At 39.8% G+C, this 21417-nt stretch overlaps 1 protein-coding gene across 5 annotated transcripts in view; it reads left to right on the forward strand.

Annotated features, from left to right (window-relative positions):
• The window catches only part of LOC127429475 (ARF GTPase-activating protein GIT1-like), a 47896-nt gene that overhangs the window by 19288 nt on the left and 7191 nt on the right, over positions 1-21417 (forward strand). For 3 of the 5 annotated variants that reach the window (XM_051678478.1, XM_051678479.1, XM_051678480.1), the window contains 12 exons: positions 7345-7450; positions 7722-7808; positions 7910-8040; positions 8490-8584; positions 8687-8729; positions 9198-9224; positions 11030-11078; positions 12880-12952; positions 13620-13717; positions 16725-16836; positions 16992-17119; positions 21195-21347. In XM_051678478.1, coding sequence (XP_051534438.1) covers positions 7345-7450; positions 7722-7808; positions 7910-8040; positions 8490-8584; positions 8687-8729; positions 9198-9224; positions 11030-11078; positions 12880-12952; positions 13620-13717; positions 16725-16836; positions 16992-17119; positions 21195-21347 — 1102 coding nt within the window. The remainder of the gene's footprint in view (positions 1-7344; positions 7451-7721; positions 7809-7909; positions 8041-8489; positions 8585-8686; positions 8730-9197; positions 9225-11029; positions 11079-12879; positions 12953-13619; positions 13718-16724; positions 16837-16991; positions 17120-21194; positions 21348-21417) is intronic. The other 2 variants (XM_051678477.1, XM_051678481.1) reach the window with 1 other exon arrangement.

Consider the following 21417-nt stretch of genomic DNA (forward strand, 5'->3'; position numbering starts at 1 on the left):
AGCTTTTCCTTCTTTCATCACATTCCCAGTGGGTCAGAAGTTTACATATGCTTTGTTAGTATTTGGTAGCATTGCCTTTAAATTGTTTAACATGGGTCAAACGTTTTTGGTAGCCTTCCACAAGCTTCTCACAATTGCTGGAATTTTGGCCTATTCCTCCAGACAGAACTTGTGTAACTGTGTTAGGTTTGTAGGCCTCCTTGCTCGCACATGCTTTTTCAGTTCTGCCCACAAATTTTCTATCGATTGAAGTCAGGGCTAAGTGATGGGCACTCCAGTACCTTGACTTTGTTGTCCTCAAGCCATTTTGCCACAACTTTGGATGTATACTTTGGGTCATTGTCCATTTGGAAGACCCATTTGTGACCAAGCTTTAACTTCCTGGCTGATGTCTGAAATGTTGCTTCAATGTATCCACATAATTTTCCTTCCTCATGATGCTATCTATTTTGTGAAGTCCACCAGACCCACAACATGATGCTCCCACCCCCATGCTTCATGGTTGGGATGGTTTTCTTCGGCTTGTAAGCCTCACCCTTTTTCCTCCAAACATAACAATGGTCATTATGGTAAAACAGTTAAATTTTTGTTTCATTAGACCAGAGGACATTTCTCCAAAAAGTAAGATCTTTGTCCCCATGTGTGCTTGCAAACTGTAGTCTGGCTTTTTTATGGCAGTTTTGGAGCAGTGGCTTCTTCCTTGCAGAGCAGCCTTTCAGGTTATGTTGATATAGGACTCGTTTTACTGTGGATATAGATACTTGTCTACCTGTTTCCTCCAGCATCTTCACAAGATCCTTTGCTGTTGTTCAGGCATTGATTTGCACTTTTCACACCAAATTACGTTCATCTCTAGGAGACAGAATGTGTCTCCTTCCTGAGCGGTATGATGGCTGCGTGGTCCCATGGTGTTTATACTTAAGTACTATTGTTTGTACAGATGAAAGTGGTACCTTCAGGCATTTGGAAATTGCTCCCAAGGATGAACCAGTCTTGTGGAGGTCCACAATTTCTTTTCTGAGGTCTTGGCTGATTTCTTCTGATTTTCCCATGATGTCACAAAGAGGCACTGAGTTTGAAGGTAGGCCTTAAAATACATCCACAGGTACACCTCCAATTTAGTACACCTCCTATCAGAAGCTAATTGTCTAAAGGCTTGACATCATTTTCTGGAATTTTCCGAGCTGCTTAAAGGCACAGTTAACTTAGTGTATGTAAACTTCTGACCCACTGGAATTTTTAAATAGTCAATTAAAAGTGAAACAATCAGTCTGTAAACAATTGTTGGAAAAATTACTCGTGCCATGCACAAAGTAGATGTCCTAAACGACTTAAATCTGTGGATTGGTTAAAAAATTAGTTTTAATGACTTAAACCCAAGTGTATGTAAATTTCTGACTTCAACTGTAACGTTAGCTTTAAAAAAAAAAAAATAAATATTAAGTGTGCTTAACTTTGCATGAATTTCGGGATGACTCGTCTGCAAATGTCGCTTCAAGTTCGTTGTGTTTTTTCCGGTGATTTTTGCTCCACACGGATTACAAAGGGTCTTGTTTTCCTTGACATCAAATGTGAAATTTATCCATATGTCTGCTCTTCTCTTTCGCCCAAATGTATGTAGTTGACGTCCCGCCGGGTAGATCAGTACGTTACTATTGAATTGTGTGCATCTAACCTCCCTACCACACAAAGAGGTTAGTTCTGATTGGATCTCTTCCCAAATCGTCCCTCTAACATTTTCATCTAGTTTTTATTCATTGACAAAAATGTCAATAGATTTTCGTCATAGATTTTGTCATCATAAATTAGTTTTTATTTAGTTATCTTTTTCATCAGTGAAAAAATTTAATTGGCGAAAACTATGACAAATTATTTGTCAACGAAATTAACACTGCCGTCCAGACTACTGATTTTAAGCGTTTTCCAAAAGTTGCTCATCCATACTGAAACGTATGAAAACATATTAATCCCCTTTCCGTGCATGCGAAAAATTGCTGTTGTATGTACTGTCTGAAACGCAATTGTCCTTGTGTTCCGTTGCCCAACACCAATTCTGAGTAAACTTCCTTTTGAAGGAATGCAATGTTACGGTTGTACAAAGTAACATTTATCTTTAACAACGCTATCAATGTGAATATCAGGCACAAAAGTGTCGCTACAACATGAGATGCCACTTTGATTGTTTTGGTTGAATGGATCACATGACTGCATCATATGACAACAAATATGTCATCGTTTTCAGATATATCTGTTTTCCTAGTCTACACTACAATGCGAAGACGGCATTTTCAAATTTATCCACTTGGGAGAGCGTTTTCGAAAAGCTCCGTTTTCGCTGACAAAAATGCAGTCTCAGTGTGGACGGAAGGCCAAATAGTAGAAAAACAGATGCGTTTTCAAACGAAAATGTATTAATGTGGACGTGGCCTGAAAGGCAGGAAGGCAAACGTCTGAGATTTTTGAGATTTATTTAAAATGCAGTGATTGAAAAATAATTAGTTGGAGCTGTGATGCTTTTGGAGCGTTGAGTCACGGTGCTCGCATGGGTGACAAAGATTCGAGTCTGGCCTTATTTTTTGCTTTTTGCATTATTTTTATAGCATTTTTATTATTTTTCATTTTATTATTCTATTAAACAATTTCATTATTTTTAATCATTTAATAATTTTTTACATTTATATAAACATTTAATAATATAAAAACAGATTCAGATTTTTCAAAACTAAAACTGTGTATGCACTTCTGCCTTCCCTGGCCCCTACATCTTGACCCAGAGCTGCATATGGAGGGAGATCCCATCAAGGTAGTTAAAGAACTTAAATTCCAAGGTCTTGTGTGTGAGACAGTAAATTAAATTATATCCCACAAATGAAAGCCTTGAGGAAAATGTTTAAAACAATGGATATTTTAAAAGTTCTGGCAAAAACAAAATGGAGTGCGGATTCCACTGTTCTCTTATGCCTCTATAGAGTATATATAGTTAGATCCCGACTGGATTACGGGAGCATTGTGTATGGCTTGGCAAGGAAATCTTATACACGGACACTAGATACGATACATCATCAGGGAAAACGTCTGCCGTTAAGAGCTTTCAGGACCACCCCTGTTCAAAGTCTCTATAAAGAAGCCAGGGAACGCTCTGTCCAGAACAGGCGTCTGAAACTGGCCCTACAGTATGCGGTTAAACTCTTGGCAAACCAAAATAACTAAGCCTACTTGCCAGTATTCCAACCAGAACGTCTTTATTTATATGAAGCTAGACCTAAGTATATCATACCTTTTGGTATATGGATTAAACCATTTTTAGAGAATATGAAAACCAATCTAGACAATTTAAGACATTTTCATTTTTGCCCTATTCCTCCCTGGGCTCTGAAAAAAATCAACCATTATCTTGACTTTGACTCAACATAAAAAGACAGGAACGCATCCAAATGAATACCAGCAGCAATTTTTAGAGTTAAGGTGTAGTCTCCCACTTCGTGGAACCGTATTCACGATGGATCAAAAACAGATAACTGTGTATCGGCAGCAGGAGTGATAGGAGATCAGCACTACGGCATTCGAATCCCAGGTCAAAGCTCCATCTTTACTGCTGAGGCTCGAGCGCTGCTCCTAGCCCTGGAAAATATAGAGAAGTGTCAAGAATGGAATTTCTTAATCGACACAGACTCCAAGTCTTGCCTCCAAGTGCTCAAATCCATAAAGACTGATCACCCCATAATTGTAAACATTTTATCCAAAGTAGCTCTATTACAGAAGAAAAACTTCTGTATCCTCTTCTGCTTGGTCCTGGGACATATTGGTTTGGTTGACAACAAGAGTGCAGACATGGCCGCTAAGGAGGCTCTTAACCTGGAAATCTCTGAATGTCAAATGCCACCCTCCAACCTTAGATCATTTATAAGCACATATATCTAATAAGTGGCAGACGGAATGGGATGAATGCAACAATAACAAGCTACAGTTGGGGTCAGAAGTTTACATACACTTTGGTTGAAGTCATTAAAAAAAAAATTTAACCACTACACAGATTTTATATTAGCAAACTATAGATTTGGCAAGTCATTTAGGACATGTACTTTGTGCATGACACAATTTTTCCAACAATTGTTTACAGACAGATTATTTCACTTTTAATTGACAGTATCTCAATTGCAGTGGGTCAGAAGTTTACATACACAAGTTAACTGTGCCTTTAAGCAACTTGGAAAATTCCAGAAAATGATATCAAGTCTTTAGGCAATTAGCTTCTGATAGGCTAATTGGAGTCAATTGGAGGTGTACCTGTGGATGTATTTTAAGGCCTGCCTTCAAACTCAGTGCCTCTTTGCTTGACATCATGGGAACATCAAAATCAATCAGCCAAACTCAGAAAAAATATTGTGGACCTCCACAAGTCTGGTTCATCCTTGGGAGCAATTTCCAAATGCCTGAAGGTACCACATTCATCTGTACAAACAATAGTACGCAAGTATAAACACCATGGGACCATGCAGCCATCATACTGCACAGGAAGAAGATGCATTCTGTCTCCTAGAGATGAACGTAGTTTGGTGTGAAAAGTGCAAATCAATCCCAGAACAACAGCAAAGGACCCTGTGAAGATGCTGGAGGACACAGGTAGACAAGTATCTATATTGATATAAAATGAAAGGCTGCTCAGCAAGGAAGAAGCCACTGCTCCAAGACAGCCATAAAAAAGCCAGACTACAGTTTGCAAGTGCGGGACAAAGATCTTTTTGGAGAAATGTCCTCTGGTCTGATGAAACAAAAAAATTGAACTCTTTGGCCATAATGACCATCATTATGTTTGGAGGAAAAAGGGTGAGGCTTGCAAGCCGAAGAACACCATCCCAACTGTGAAGCATGGGGGTGGCAGCATTATACTGCAGGAGGTACTGGTGCACTTCACAAAATAGATGGCATCACGAGGAAGGAAAATTGTGGATATGTCGAAGCAACATCTCAAGACATCATTCAGGAAGTTAAAGCTCTGTCGCAAATGGGTCTTCCAAATGGACAATGTCCCCAAGCATACCTCCAAAGTTGTAGCAAAATGGCTTAAGGACAACAAAGTCAAGGTATTGGAGTGCCCATCACAAAGCCCTGACCCCAATCTGATAGAAAATATGTGGGCAAAACTGAAAAAGCGTGTGCCAGCAAGGAGGCCAACAAACCTGACCCAGTTACACCAGTTCTGTCTGGAGGAATGGGCCAAAATTCCAGCAACTTATTGTGAGAAGCTTGTTGAAGGTATATGTACTGTATATAAACTGTATATATATTCAGCTGTATATGAAATAAACCCCAGTATAAGAAGATTATTCTCTTCAAACTTAAAGTCTAGGCATGATCAAGTCATGCAGGTCATCTGGGTCATTCTAGACTCGCACACGGGTTTTTGCTGATTGGTGAAGAATCCTCCATTATGCCTTCCCTGTCAAACCCCTTTTACTACCAAACACATCCTACTGAACTGTAACGCCTTTGAAACCATCAGACAGTTATTTTATTCAGAAACATACTTAATGGAAAATTTAGAAAGATATCACCTTGAACGTATTTTAGAATTTTTATCTTGTATTAATCTCAAATGTCTTATATAGCTTTGTAAATTGAATATATTTAATGTTTACCTTGTGTTTGCCATGTGAATAGCCTTGTTGCTGACATGGCGTTAAGTTATTAAACAAACAATTCCGCTGAGATCAACCGGTGTTTTCTTTTGTGAACGGTTTGTATGTCTCTTACATAAACAAGGGTCAGATAATTGTAATTACAATTCAACTCAAACCGTGTATCATGTTGCTGTTTCTAATGAAGTTACCTGCCAACTTATTCACTGAAACATTGTATTTCTTGCATGTCATGAGGCCGTTATACCTTAAACTATCAACCGTGACTGTAAAGCCCAAAGGATACTTCAGTTTTGACGCCAACGCAAAGTGTTTGCTTGCAGTCGAATGCTCACCTTTCAAAGTATACTTTTGACTGTGCGCGCATACACAGGCAGTTGGCGCATGCACGCTACGACTGCTATGAGATACTGGACTATTTCTCTTTCTTTATCTTCTGACCTTCTCACATATGCTCTCTTGCCGTGCACATCCACTGTTGTTGTTTTTACCTTCATCTCCTGTTGTTTAGTAAGAATTACTTTTAGCGCTTTTTTGTGAAAGCAATGACTCAGCTGTGAGTGTTGCCACCTTGTGGCAAAATAATTCCTGGCGCATACACGTACTGCGTATTCAGCGTATGCACGGTTAGAATAATCGGGCTGCACCCGTTTAGTGCTCGAGCAATCTGCTAATGACAAAATTAGCATCACGCGTCTTACCGAAGTATAATTTGGGCTTAAAGGGATAGTGCACCCAAAAATGAAATATCTCTCATTATTTACTATTTAGGTGTGTATGGCTTTCTTCACCAGAACACATGTGAAGAAAAATATCTCAGCTCAGTAGGTCCTTAAAATGTAAGTGGATGGTGATCCAATTTTTGAAGCTCCAAAAATCACAGTCAGCCAGCATAAACGTCATCCATACACCTCCAGCTGTTAAATTAATATCTTCTAAAGTGACACGATTGCTTTTGATGCAAAAAAGATAAATATTAAGTAATTTTTTAACTCTAAATCATGCTTCCGGTCAGAAGCGGTACGTGCGTGTGATGTAATCGCATTGGAACACATGAGAACTGACGCACGTGAGTCACAGCCAGAAGAGCAGCACTGTTTCAAGTGAGTAGGAGGAACGCTGTAGAGAAGCTTCATTGGTTTTGGTTTAGATCTGTTTTTATCGGTTTATTTACTCACAATGGTGCGTTTGTGTGTTTATCCTGGATGTCTCAACTGAGAGGAGAACGTGAGATTACGTCCGTATCATGGCAATGGTAATAAGTCACACGAGAGACCGCGTGATCTCCACCCTCTCGTGAAGCTTTGATTTAGAGTTAAAAAAGTACTTAAATATTGATCTTTTTTCGCACCAAAAGCGATCGTATTGCTTTAGAAGACATTAACCGCTGGAGTCGTATCGATGTCGTTTATGCTGACTGTTTGTGATTTTTGGAGCTCAAAAATAGGATCACCATCAACTTACACTTTAATGACCTATTGAGCTGAGATATTTTTTATAATTTTCTTCAAATGTGTTCTGGGGAAGAAAGTAAGTCATACACACCTGGGATATCATGAGGGTGAGTAAATAATGAGAGAATTTTCATTTTTGGGTGAATTATCCCTTAAATGATGCAGTCAGGATTATTGAACAGGCATCCTATTTCATATTGGATCATTGATTTGACGTTTCTCTCGGTGGTGTTCGTATCTGTTACCTGCAGCCCCACTAAGTCAGAGTTCATTCGCGCCAAGTACCAGATGTTAGCCTTCGTCCACAAGCTGCCCTGCCGCGACGATGATGGGGTCACCACCAAGGACCTCAGCAAGGTGAGATCGCCCCAAGACATCAGATAACTCTTTCTATCTCTGCCTCTCTCTCATTCCATCTTTCCTCTTCGGGTTGTCTCTGCTCCCCACTGCCTGTGCCCTTGCAGGAGGGCCCTTAAAATGACATCCTGCTAGTGAATAAATGTGCCTTGCCTCAGTGTTATTGAATGGCCCCAATGAGAAGATTCACAGGAGGTCTGCTCTCTCTCTCTCTCTCTCTCTCTCTCTCTGTCAAGCACACACTCACTTGCTCTCTTGTTCTTGCCTGCAGCAACTGCACTCAAGTGTACGGACAGGAAGTCTGGAGACGTGTTTACGACTGCTGTCTCTGGGGGCACAAGCCAACTTCTTTCACCCGGTGAGATCTATCGTTTCACACAAGTCCATCTTTGTTCTCTCTGGTGTACTACATCATAACTAAAAACTACGTGTATAATACGCATAATGTTCCTTCTGCAGGAAAAGGGCACAACTCCTCTGCATGTGGCCGCCAAGGCGGGGCAGGTTTTGCAGGCTGAGCTGCTGGTGGTGTATGGGGCAGATCCGGGAGCTCCAGATATCAATGGCCGCACACCCATAGACTATGCCCGGTAACACTCGCACCCACGTTTAACTGAGGACATATCATACCCTTGTATTGTTTTTTTTATATATATAAGTTTAATAATAATTACTGCAGACTAACCCTGACCCTAATCCTACCTTTAAATTAAATCTTGTTAAAATCAATTTTTAGAATAATTTATGAATCATTTATAACTTTGAAGACATCCATGGATGGGACTTTTTTTCACATTTAGCTAACTTCTGGGGACAGTTTTGTCCACAGAGTATAGATAAGTAAGCACAAACACACACATGCAATGTTATTAGATGCTCTCTTCACAAATTAGTCTCATACTTGACTACCAGCTATCAATGTAGTTCACAAATCCACTCATAGCATATGAGATGAGAGGTATTCATTCATGGTTTATAATTAATGGAGGTTTAGAGTGAACTACAGTCTTGTGTTTCATGTGTGAATGTGTTCTTGCAGGCAAGCAGGACACGTGGAGCTCGCTGAGCGTTTGGTGGAGTGTCAGTATGAGCTCACGGACAGATTGGCCTTCTACCTGTGTGGCAGACGGCCAGGTGAGCTCACAGCTTTATAGCCATGGTATAGCAGACAGATGCGATCCCAGATTAGGATAAAAACAGCAACATTGTTTGTCTTTTGCGTCTGTGTTTTTGCAGATCACAAAAACGGACATTATATCATCCCTCAGATGGCCGACAGGTACATTGTGTGTATGTGAGGTGTTTTGGTATGTCTGATTCATAATAATAATGTGCTTAAATAAATAATGGCTTTAGAGTGGTATTTATTACCTGTCTTTTTGGATGCTGTGCATGTTATATTCCCCAAAGTTTTTCCTCAGTGCTGCCCGTACAGGGTAGACACAGTATACTAAGATCAGTTGGCAGGAGGTGTATTTGAGTGTGCTGGCCAGCAGGTTGCGCCACGTGGTCAGTCAGATTGCATTAAGGCAAAGAGTGCCCACAGTCTCTATAGAGCCGAACGCCTCAAATGCACCACAGCTTAATGAAACCCATCTGATAGTCTTACTTAACTGACCTGCCCAAAAGGAGTGTTGACATGGGGTCTATCCCTTTTCTTTCTCTCTACCTGTCTGTCTTCTGCTCACTTTTCGGTCTCGCTCACTCGTTCTCTGTTCTCTCCATCTTGCTGCGCTTTTGGAGGCAGAGCTCGCCCTAAGTGCCCAACGCAGAGGTATCTCTCTTTCTTCTCATCCCCCTCTCCATAAACCCTGCTGTCTTTCTTTCTCACATGGCTTTTATCTGGGTGTGGGTGTCTGGAAGATGATGGAGGATGAAGGATTTGGAGAACACAGCCAAAATCTGAACTGAATGAAAAGTGTTTATTCCTTTCTATATTTAAAGTCAACATGAAAACAATATTGACCCTATTTACTTACATAGTACATGTTCCTGATCTAATGGTATATGATTCATCTGTGCATGTTATTTCAAACAAGTCATGGTAATCTTTCATCGAAATTAAATAGCTTGTTCCAACTCTGAGATGACTTTCCTTTTTGGCTGATGTCATCTAGGCCATGTAGGCTAATGGTTGATGATAACCAATAAGCCTAATAGCTTATTAGGCTACTGTTGTAGGTATTGCAGCCTTTCTAAAAACCTTTGCAAGAGTTAATGTAGTAATGTAATACCAGGTAGCATTTGTGAATAACAGTTAACGATAGTAATCAATCATTTAATAAAATAATAAAGCAATAATACCAAAGATATGTAGATTTGAAAAATAAATATAACTATTGGGATAAGGGGTGTGAATCTTTGGGTTGAAAGCGAACCGATTCAATTCGTGATTCACAGGTTTTTGATTAGATAAAAAAAAAAATTGGGCAAATTCAAAGCGATTTGGTGCACAATTTGATTAGATTAACGATTCTATTCTGTATTTTTTTTTTTTATGCATTTTATAGGATTCTCTAAATACTCCCCTTAATTTGTCTTGGGCAAGAAAAAGAAAGACAGAATACTTTAGATATACTAGAATACTTTAGCAGATGTACACTGCTTTGAGCGTGTTTCACTTAAGATGCACAAGCTGTCATTTGCTCATGTGATAGTTAGTGGTACCGTCCTGAGGAGAGATCAGACATGAGGTGCTCAAAAGCTGTTCAGAAAACGTTTCGGTGAGAGAACTGAGAGTGGGGGTGATCCCGTGAAGGGCAACAGAAGGTTGCGCACTCAGGCGCTAGAGTATGATGGTGCACATATCTAATTAAATCACATATGTAACTAATTAAATATTTATATATTTTTTAAATATTGCACACTGTTTTGTCAAATCGTGATTCATTAAAAAAATCTTTAGGATTTTTAAAACAATTATATCAACTCTTGATTCAAACATATTTAGAGAATGATGCATCTAAATCGGAAGGATTAGTAATCAATGCACCGAGAAAACAAGTGAATTTTTACACCCGTAATTGGAATACGTCGAGATGATCTCGAGGGCCAACTTGAACTTCAGTGTCTGCCTTCCCACCAAAAAGCCTCCTTAAAAAATGGTGATTGTTTCCAGAAGGGAGTAGTCATCAACATTAGTACTGCAAACTTGGGTCAGGTTCCATTTTGTTATTGATTGCCTGTTTTTTTAAAACCCAGTCAATTCCTGATTAATAAAATCAAGCACTGCCCTTCATTTGTTTTCTTGTTGAATATTCTATTTCACTCAGAATTACTTCAAATTACTAAAGTAAAACCATTGCTAATGTACAAAATGTAACAACAGCATGCTGTAATTCACCATGACTATTTGTGTTAAGGCCTAATTTAAGTGTGCAGACCATTAGCGGTTTTGCTAGTAAATTGTGTTCTCCTGCCCTTTTTCATCTTTTTTGGCTCCCACCCCTTACGCCACACTTCATCCATCCATTTATCCACCTACCCATTTCCACCTCTCTCCTTTCTTCTCTCCTCATCTTTCTCTGTCCGCATGTCTCCGGCATCCTTTTACTCCTTTGTGTCTTTGTCTCTGCGTAGCCTGGACCTCTCTGAACTGGCCAAGGCAGCCAAGAAGAAGCTTCAAGCGGTGAGTGATGCAGGTTGAATTACGGACAACATCACGTTACACTGTGTCCTAACCAGGGATGTCACTGTACAACAACAAGCGATACAACATACCAATTCCATATTCATCTGAGTTTTTGTTGTAACCGTGAGACAAGGCATTTTGTCGGACGCTTGGCTTCTATTTCAATATTTTCTGTAATGGTTTCAAGCCCTGCGTCATTTAGTTGTTAGGTAGCATTTTCACTTTCAGGGTGGACCAACAAATTGCTTGTCATTGGAAACTTGTCGTGCCTGGTTAAAACACTGTGTTAAGCCTTGTTTATACTTTCACCTAGCACTGCAACATGCCCTGTGCGTGCAGGTCTCAGCGCCCCAAGGCGTTTATTCTTGATGCATGCCGCAGTTGCACTCTTCTCCAAATGACAGACGACAGTGCAGAGAAAATATTAGCTAATCCAGCAAGAAACAGCAGTGTAGAAGTGCTTTGCTGAACTATACTTTTACCTAGCCAGATATGATAATAATAATTCACGTTCGCTGGTCATATGCAAGAGGTGAACAAAGCAAACGCACTTTAGAACCAGTAGTAAGCTATTTAAACTGTCTTTCTGTGGCTAAACTCAAGTACATAAGTTTACAGATAAGACATTAGTGTTTTATATTTTAGAGCCTAGTCAAGATGATGACTTTCACATTTAAAATAATTGTGTGAACTCCAGTTTCACTTAAACACATGTTAAAGGTGCACTCAGTAACTTTTTTGCTTGTCATCTTGGACAACTAGTGGCGTGGATCTTTCAGTCATTGGTGCCATTGTAGAAATTCACTATCACAGTCAGCCATGAATAATTTATTCGAAGAATGAACGTTTCCAATAACAGGGTGGTTTCTGAGATTTAGCGAGTAATATTTGGCTGGTCATGTGATTCTAACATGGCAGCCTCCATGAGTGGATCCTCTCCATGTAGAACAAAACAGCTTTCATAAGGTTGCTGATATGACTAGAGTATCCATCTCATGTGCGTGGTAATGATTTTATACATATGTTTCAAAATTACATTTAATTTCTTTAGGATTATAACTTTTTTTTAATGAGGAAAAAATTGCTAAGTGCACCTTTAATAAAAATGCTTTTATTTTACACAGTATAAAATGAACAAGTTTTTTTATTAAAAACAAACTTCTTTGAATTTTCTGAGAGCTTTTTTTATTCGTTGTACAAAAGGTTATGCACAAATAGGCTGTCTTTCTAAAGAACAATTGAGGAGCTGCAATAAGTAATACGTTTTACGCTGGTTGTAGTTTTACGCTGGCTCAAAAGTGCAGGCACATCTGTCCTGCCCCTTTCCTCGAATTTGTCCAATGGCATGTGCAGGTTCATGCAAAACAGATCCTTGCAAAGGCTAGGTGACAGCTGCAATGATGTCACTTTCTGCATGCAAGCCCTCTAAACAAGTAGATGCATCAAGTATAATCCAGGTTTTAGCCTATTTTCTCAACAGATTTGTGAAGAGATACCATAAACTCTTCAAATGCTTAAAATTCAATAGATACGGTTCGTAGAAGCTTTGAATATTTGAAGTAATTCCCTTAGCCTGTATATTTTCCATATTTATTGTCTTGTATTACTTTGGTTTGTCTGCTCCCTGATGTCTTCCTGATGTTTGTGGATGTCTTCCTATTGTGTGCACTGTTTTTGCTGCGCTCTGCGATTTTTTTTTTTTTTTTTTTTTTTTGTATGGTTTTTCCCTTGATTTCGATTTTAATGCCACATACTGATGTGTGTGTGTGTGTGTGTGTGTGTGTGTGTGTGGAAACAGTTAAATAACCGCTTGTTCGAGGAGCTGGCCATGGATGTGTACGATGAAGTGGACCGTAGAGAGAATGATGCAGGTAATACAACTCTCTTCTCCCATCTGTTCCTTATCCTCCTCTTTTCTGTCCTTCCAAAGCTCCCTGTCCCTAACTCTCTCTGGTTTACGCTTTCCCTAATGTAGCTGTGGAATGGTCTGGATGCGTAGGGACAGTTGTAGCGTGTCTCTGGAGATGCTGTGTTTAGTGTTGTATAAACACTGACTATAGAAGGACTTAAGCAATGCAGTCAGCCTATAGAGAAGGGAGGGAGAGGAGAGACGCTTAAAGGAGGGTGAAAAGGAGTGAGAGCGAGGGAGTGCCACAGGAATTCTCTCCTCCTCTCTCTCTTTGCTCCCTCGTTCCTGGTTGTAGAGGCAGAAGAGGTAGCCTGCTGGGATGGCAGACTGAGACTCTGTTGGTAAGCAGGGCTGGGTGCGAGGCAGGGGGCGGCATGCACACAAACACACACAGAAGCACACACACAAAATGCAGGGGAGGGGGAGATTCTTACTATTTGAAAACTCCAGCTATGGTGCTCTCTAAAAGCTGAACGAGGGTGTACCTCAAGGCTATGTCATTGGACCATTCAAGTTTGTATTTGTGTGTAGTTTTCTTTGCAAAGTCATGTTTTTAATGTGTGCATTCTGAGATTACTTATTTCAGTCATAAATATCTCACCTTCTCTCTCATTTTCTGTTTCTCTCAGTGTGGCTGACAACTCAGAACCACAGTACACTCGTGACGGAACGGAGTGCCGTCCCCTTCTTACCCGTTAACCCTGAATACTCAGCAACACGCAACCAGGTAATACACACACATACAGCATTTTATTTTTGAACTGCCAATGTTGACATTGCTGTCAGTCAGCCTGAAAATGGGCCCAGATGTGAGTGATCAGCCCATACTGAAGGGAACAGCAAGAACAGAGTAGCTACTATGTTCCCAAATCTAGAGAACTGCATACCTAAACCGCATTTTAAAGCATAGGTGCACACCTAATGCAAAGGCTATTCCAAAAAATAGACAGCGTAATTATGTTGCATTCTAAAAATACAATGTTTCTGCCAAATTCTAAGGCAGCATACTTTGTAGAAAAGGCAATCCCGAGCTTAGTTTAAAAGTTCATCAAAGATGGTGGAGTAAGCGAGAGAAGGTTGGACTATTAAAATATTTTTTATCGATACTTGAAATATTCATTCTATTTCATTAAAGTGATATTTTGGTTCAGTACAAGTTATGCTCAGTTGACAGCCCTTGTGGCATAATGTTGATTACCACAAAAAATAATTTCAACGACACTCCTTTTCTTTAAAAAAAAGCAAAAATTTTGGTTACAATGAGGCACTTACAATGGAAGTGAAATGGGCCAATTTTTGGAGGGTTTAAAGGCAGAAATGTGAAGCTTATAATTTTATAGAAGCACTTACTGTACATTAACTCTTCTGTTATCTCGTGTATTATTTAAGCTGTAAAGTTGTTTAAATTGTAATTTTTACAGTCGCTTAGGGTTTACGGCATTACGTCATCATGGGAATGTTGTAAAATTGGATATCTCTTTAGACAAGTTTATTAAGCGATTTTATCACTCCGAAAATACATGCATATTGTTTTCATCTTGTGGCTATAATATTGAAACAGTGATTATTTTTAATGTTTACAGAATGGCCCCATTCACTTCAATTTTAAGTGCCTCGCTACAACCCAGATTTTTGCTTTTTTTTTTTTTAAGAAAAGGAGGGACAAGTCAACTTTTTTTGGACAACATTATGCCACAAATGCTGTTGATTGAGCTTAACTTGTATTAAACCTGGAATATTCCTTTAAAAATTTACAGTTTTACCCAATATTTCTGTCTGCTATGAATTGCTTATTAGAGTATATGCTTATTACTTATGAGTACATTAACACAGTAAGGATGCCTTAGAAGGCAGCTGCTTGTGTAGGCAGTTGACAGAAAGACAGCTCACTAGGTTTTGGAACAGAGCTAGAGTTTGCAGATGGGAAGTGAGAAAGTGCAAAGGAGAGATTAAATTGGGCTGCGGCAGAGCAAGAAAGAAAGAGATGCAAGCAAAGGGCTAAAAATAGAGTTTGTGGCTGTACAAACGACTGAGGCTCAGGTCTGGCCAGCAAACTAACGAATAGAGTGAAAAAAAGACTGAAAGATGTTTTTCAGCTGCGTTACCACGGCAGATGCACAATGACTCCCTTCCCCTCAGCATTTCCACTGGCATCCTTGCATGACCCTCACCATCACTCTCTCTACCACTGCTTTAAATAATGCTTTTATACAGCAAGAACACTAAGTGCCTTTACTTGGGGCACATTTCCTGTGGGCTGATTGGCCAGGCTGAGAATTTCCTGTTCTTGCGTATAAATGATGTTTTGAGAAATGGAAAGAGAGAAACGATGGGAGGACACACACACACAGTGGTCAAGACTTGTTCACAGTGCCACATCGACAGTTTACTGTTCCAGCAGACAGAGTTTTTCCAGCCTATAAAATGTCCAAGTCGTTCTGTTTCAGAGTGGACTGTTCTGAGATATACAGCATAATACACTTTTAAAAAACATTTTTTAATCTGAAACAAGAAGTTAATATGATGTAAAATGAAGAATATATATTTAATTATTCACTATTTTGTGGTAACCAAGCAAATGTAAGCAAATTTGTGACATTTCACACAAAGAACATTCAGTATTTGGAATATTCTCATCATGCTGGTATAACATGGGGTCTTCAGGTTTTGCATAAATTTGTGGAGTCCATGTCAGTTGAAGTGTATACTGTCATTTAAAGCAAAAGGGATGCTGAAAATCATGAAAATATTTTAATCAATTCAACTTTGCACTCAAAATGTTATGCTGATAATGTAATTTGTAATGAAAATTATTTTGTATTAAATTGGAAAAGAATGCAAAATGGAAGCATTTTCACGTTTTCATGTTTTCACTATATGTATCATTTAAAAGATATATATATTAAAAGCTCAGGTTAAGGGATAGTTCACCCAAAAATGAAAATTCTCTCATGATTTACTCACCCTCATGTCATCCCAGATGTGTATGACTTTCTTTTTTCTGCAGAACACAAATGAAGATTTTTAGAAGAATATTTCAGCTCTGTAGGTCCTCACAATGCAAGTAAATGGGTGCCAAACTTTAACTCCAAAATCCACATAAAGGGAGCATAAAAGTAATCCATACAACTCTAGTGGTTAATTCCATGTGTTCAGACACAATATGATAGGTTTGGATGAGAAACAGATCAATATTTAAGTCAATTTTTAATCATAAATTCTACTCCCTACCCAGTAGGGGGCGATATGCATGAAGAATGTGAATCACCAAAAACAGAAGAATGTAAAAGTGAAAGTGAAGTGGAGATTGACTGAGCAGGAAGGAGAATTTATAGTAAAAAAGGACTTGTATATTGATCTGTTTCTCACCCACAGCTATCATTCGCTTCAGATGACATTGATTTAACCACTGAAGTCATCTGGAGTACTTTTATGTTGCTCTTATGTGGATTTTGGAGCTTCAACATTTTGGCACCCATTCACTTTGAATACACGCATTATATGGACCTACAGAGCTGAAATATTCTTCTAAAAATCTTCATTTGTGTTCAGCAGATGAAAGAAAGTCACACATCTGGGATGACATGAAGAGTGAGTAAATGATGAGAGAATTTTCATTTTTGGGTGAACTATCCCTTTCAAACTTGATTGTTCGTCATCTTTTGATTTTCAAGTTTGCAAAATGTACCTTAGAATCAAGAACACCCGAAAGAAGTCTGTTGTTTTGTGTGTAGGGGCGACAAAAATTGGCTCGTTTTAATGCGCGAGAATTCGCCACCCTCATTATCGACATCCTCAGTGACGCCAAGAGACGACAGCACGGAAAAGGCTTGACAAGCCCCACAGGTGAGACGCCCACACTGCACCATTCATAAACTCGAGAACATTTAATAATACAGCTTCAATAAAGAGCAGAATATGAATAGATGTAGCTGAGCCAGTGCAGTTTCGACCCTCTGAATGATTGAAGATGTTATCTTTTTTGTTTGTTTGTTTTTCAGACCCTCTGGATCTGAGCCAGGCAGATGATGACCAGCACGATTATGACAGCGTAGCATCTGATGAGGACACTGACAGCGAGCTGACCACACAGAATAACAACAACAACCAGCGAAACAACAGGGCCAAGGTGAGGCCAACAAAACCCTTACTCTGGCATTTATTCATAATACTCAGATACTGGGTGTTTCCCAGGGGACCACAGAACTCCACCTAAATCTAGAGCAGTGGTAAATTATAGCTATAAAAATATTATTATTTCATAAGTGTGAGGGGTTTATGCCTTCTCACTCATTTGTCCAGACAGTCTCCATCATTCTATTTGATGAAGCTACTAGGATGAGTGGAGAAATGTCCATACGACAAACATTAAAGGAATAGTTCACCCAAAGATTTAAATTGTCATAATCTACTCACTCTCATGCTGTTCCAAACCCTTATGACTTACTTTCTGCTGTGGAACACAAAAGGAAATGTTAGGCTAAATGTTCCGTCTCATTTACCATTTACTGTCATTGCATCTTTTTTGTACAATACAAGCGAGGTACAGAAGCTAGTGTTATCATGTCCCAGCATGCACTGCTGGAAGAGCAGCAGCCCTGCCTCATACTTGCAGAATGACATCATCCCCTGTTCAAGGCTGTGATCAGTGAGGCTATTGTTCTGCAGCTGAAGACAGGAAGCTGAGTGTGAGCATGCACATTCAACAGACAGGAAGTATCATGGCTGAGTGTGGGAGAGCAGAAATAAACCCTCATATTCTTCACTGTCTGACTGAAATACCAGCTCCAGTAGCACTATGCTGTTTTCATACATATTTCAAATTATTTAATTATTCGTTTTGATTTCAAAACAGTTGACACCCTTGAAATGGTTTTTAACAAAGTCAGTTTAGAATAAGTTTTAGAGTTTTATTGAAAATAGATCCTACACATTTTTTTATTTATTTTTTTGTTTGTTTTACCTGTTTTTATATTTTAACCTGGAATTTTATATTATATATTTTTATATTTTAACCTTTGCAATGAAAGTAGCCATAGAAACTGGAATGACGTTACAGACAAACAAACAAAACACCTGACTGTTAAGGGATATGGTGTTTTTTTAGGACATTTATTTGTAATGCTTTATAATGGCTTTAATTAGGAATTAGGTCATTAAGCTCTATATAAATGTTTGTTTGGAGCTCATATACATTCAAAACAGAAAATGTATGAATCAATGGTTTGTGACATTTGTATGTCTGTTTAATGATCTTTTGAGCATTATGTAATGCAGTACTAATTACTGGTGCATGTTAAATCGCACATCACTATTATTATAGCTCATACTTAGGGTTTGAACGAACCCTTAAGCCCAAGTATTAAACTTTGACTTGTAAAGCCGGCGTGATACTAGCAGACTCAAAATGACTCTATTTTGGCTGAGGGTGTCACACTTGTCAAGGGTTTTGCTGAGATCTCGCTCTCTTCAGTTGATGCTATGACACACTTGTGGATTAAGAATGGTGGAGGGGTGACAAACACAAAGACTCACCGCAACTCTCCATCACTCTGATTCTCTTTCACGTGGAGCTCACCAAAATAACAACAGGAGTACTGCGTGAGCATAAACAAGTGTATAAGAGTGATTTAGGTAACTTTACCTTGTAAATGTATGTGACTTTGTATTTATCCCCTGGAGGCTTGCCATAGAATGCATATGTCCATGAAGCTTTCAGTGAGTGAAGAAATTATGCTCAATTAAAACAGACTGTTGTGACTCTGCTTTCTGAATTCATTAGTCATTTTATACTATAGACGAAAAAAGCAGGAAAAAAAAAACGCTTCGTGACAGAATCACTTTTGATTACAATCAGCGTTTTTTATTCATTTATTTTTTTTATCCCCTTTTCTCCCAATTTGGAATGCCCAATTCCCACTACTTAGTGTGTCCTCGTGGTAGCGCGGTTACTCACCTCAATCCGGGTGGCGGAGGACAAGTCTCAGTTGCCTCCGCTTCTTTGACCGTCAATCCATGCATCTTTACGTGGCTCACTATGCATGACACCGCGGAGACTCCCAGCACGTGGAGGTTCATGCTTCGCTCTGCGATCCATGCACAAATTACCACGCGCGCCATTGAGAGCGAGAACCCCTAATTGCGACCACGAGGAGGTTACCCCATGTGACTCTACCCTCCCTAGCAACCGGGCCAATTTGGTTGATTAGGAGACCTGGCTGGAGTCACTCAGCACACCCTGGATTCAAACTCGCAACTCCAGGGATGGTAGTCAGCACCCTGGAGTCGCGTTGCTGAGCTACCCAGGCCCCCACAATCAGCGGGTTTTCTCCCTAATTTGGAATTTGGAAAAGTCCTTGTGGTGGCATAGTGACTCGCCTCGATCCAGGTGGCGGAGGACGAATCTCAGTTGCCTCCGCGTCCGAGACCGTCAATCCGTGCATCTTATCACGTGGTTTGTTGAGCGCTTTACTGCGGAGACATGGCACGTGTGGAGGCTTCACACTGTTTCACATGGCATCCACGCACAACTCGCCATGCACCCCACCGAGAGCGAGAACCACATTATAGTGACCACAAGGAAGTTACCCCATGTGACTCTACCCTCCCTAGCAACCGGGCCAGTTTGGTTGCTTAGGAGACCTGGCTGCAATCAGCGTTTTTGATGATATGCAGCTGAGTGCAAAGCAAATATTCAGAACAGCTTGACGTCTTGCCAGTTCTTCAGTAAAAGAAGCAGCTCATTGGTCATTTGGACCTCAGTGTGCTATTTTTCCCAGGTGCAGCTGAAATTGAATCTAAGCACAAAAGCAACATTTCGAGCAGAATTTTCCATTATTTTAGTGAATTAGTTGTATTAACCTGAGCTGCAGATATTTGTGCTTCGCATAAGTGTCCCTGCATTTTGACATCAGACACACTGAAGAAGATCTAAGAAGTTGTCATGTTTATGTATATATCCATTTTTTTTTTTTCAATCTGACATTTTTTTCCCTTTTAAAGCTGCACGTAACCGACAAAGTTTAAACTCTTGTTTTAGCACAGCCGTTGATTGACAAGTGTGGGGAGGCGCTTTGCTGCTCCCAGAACGCATACAGGAAGGATTAACGTTTTCACCTAAAATGTGATGCCGTCATATGTGTTTTTGACCACATTCATATGTGGTTTTTGTGATCCAATCACAAAACATTTTAAACCCCGTTTAGACCTGTATTTAGCGCTGACCATGTGACCGGATCACCCGAAACACACCTTTAATACCAGGTGTAAACGGGGTCTTGAAGAGAACACAAGAGCCCGCCCTGGAGACATAACTATTTTTTTCTTTCATATTGGATCCTTTTTTCCCGTTGCTGGAACAATTAACTCAGCAGGGTGTCCTGACGGTCAAGTGATTAACGACCTCCTGCTGGCAGACACTAATGCCCTTTTTGGCAAATTGTCTTACCTGTTGAGTAAAGGTGTGCTAATACTGCTATTTATGATTTTTGTCTGACAGATGACAAAACGAGCAAAAATATCCTTGTATTGAAGGATTGACCCAAGCCGTGTCAGGAGACCACGGTATCTAAGGCCACGTACACACTGCAGCTAAATTCGGTTGTCAGTTCACCTTTTAGTGCTTTAATCTTGCTCTGTACACACAGTTCAGCAAAATTTAGGTAGTGACAACCGCATTTTCAAAAATTCCACGCAGTGTGTACGGAACCGAACTGAACAACTAGTTGTTAATCATCAGTCTCGGGGTAACCTGTACATTACAGTTCAGAACGCGCGTGCACACTGTTTAACAACAGGCACTTAGACGCACGTGACCAAAACACAGCGATTCTGTCGACAGCAGCAAACAAAAACGGGTTAAACTGGTGGCATTCATGTTTCACAGAAGACACTGCAGCATTTCTATGGCTATACTTGTCAATCATCGCAATTGCGGGAGTCACTCCTGTATTCCGACACACATGGAATGATAATATAGGGGATTCACTCCTGCATTTAGATGTGGTTGTCACTTCCAAAACTTTGTAGTGTGTACTTAGCCAATGAGACTTAAAGGGCTCTTTTGACCTGGGCCAGTAAACAATCACCCAGAACACCCTTGCAACTGTATGGCATCGCTCAAGAAACACTGAGAATACCTTAGCAATCACGTTTGATTTAACTGTACATTGTGATTTGATTGGCGATTGTGTTGTGTGTTTTAGAGCATGGATTCGTCTGACCTGTCAGATGGGCCTATCACACTTCAGGAGTATCTGGAGGTGAAGAAAGCACTGGCCTCTTCAGAGGCCAAAGTTCAACAGCTAATGAAAGTCAACAACAACCTGAGTGAGGAGCTACGGAGGCTTCAGAAGGAGGTACACCAACCCATGTTTTGTCTTTTCATTTTTAATGAGCTGTGTGCTCTTGTTTTGAAACACGAGAACA

The sequence above is a fragment of the Myxocyprinus asiaticus genome, chromosome 39 (assembly GCF_019703515.2).
Source record: "Myxocyprinus asiaticus isolate MX2 ecotype Aquarium Trade chromosome 39, UBuf_Myxa_2, whole genome shotgun sequence".
Classification (NCBI taxonomy): Eukaryota; Metazoa; Chordata; class Actinopteri; order Cypriniformes; family Catostomidae; genus Myxocyprinus; species Myxocyprinus asiaticus.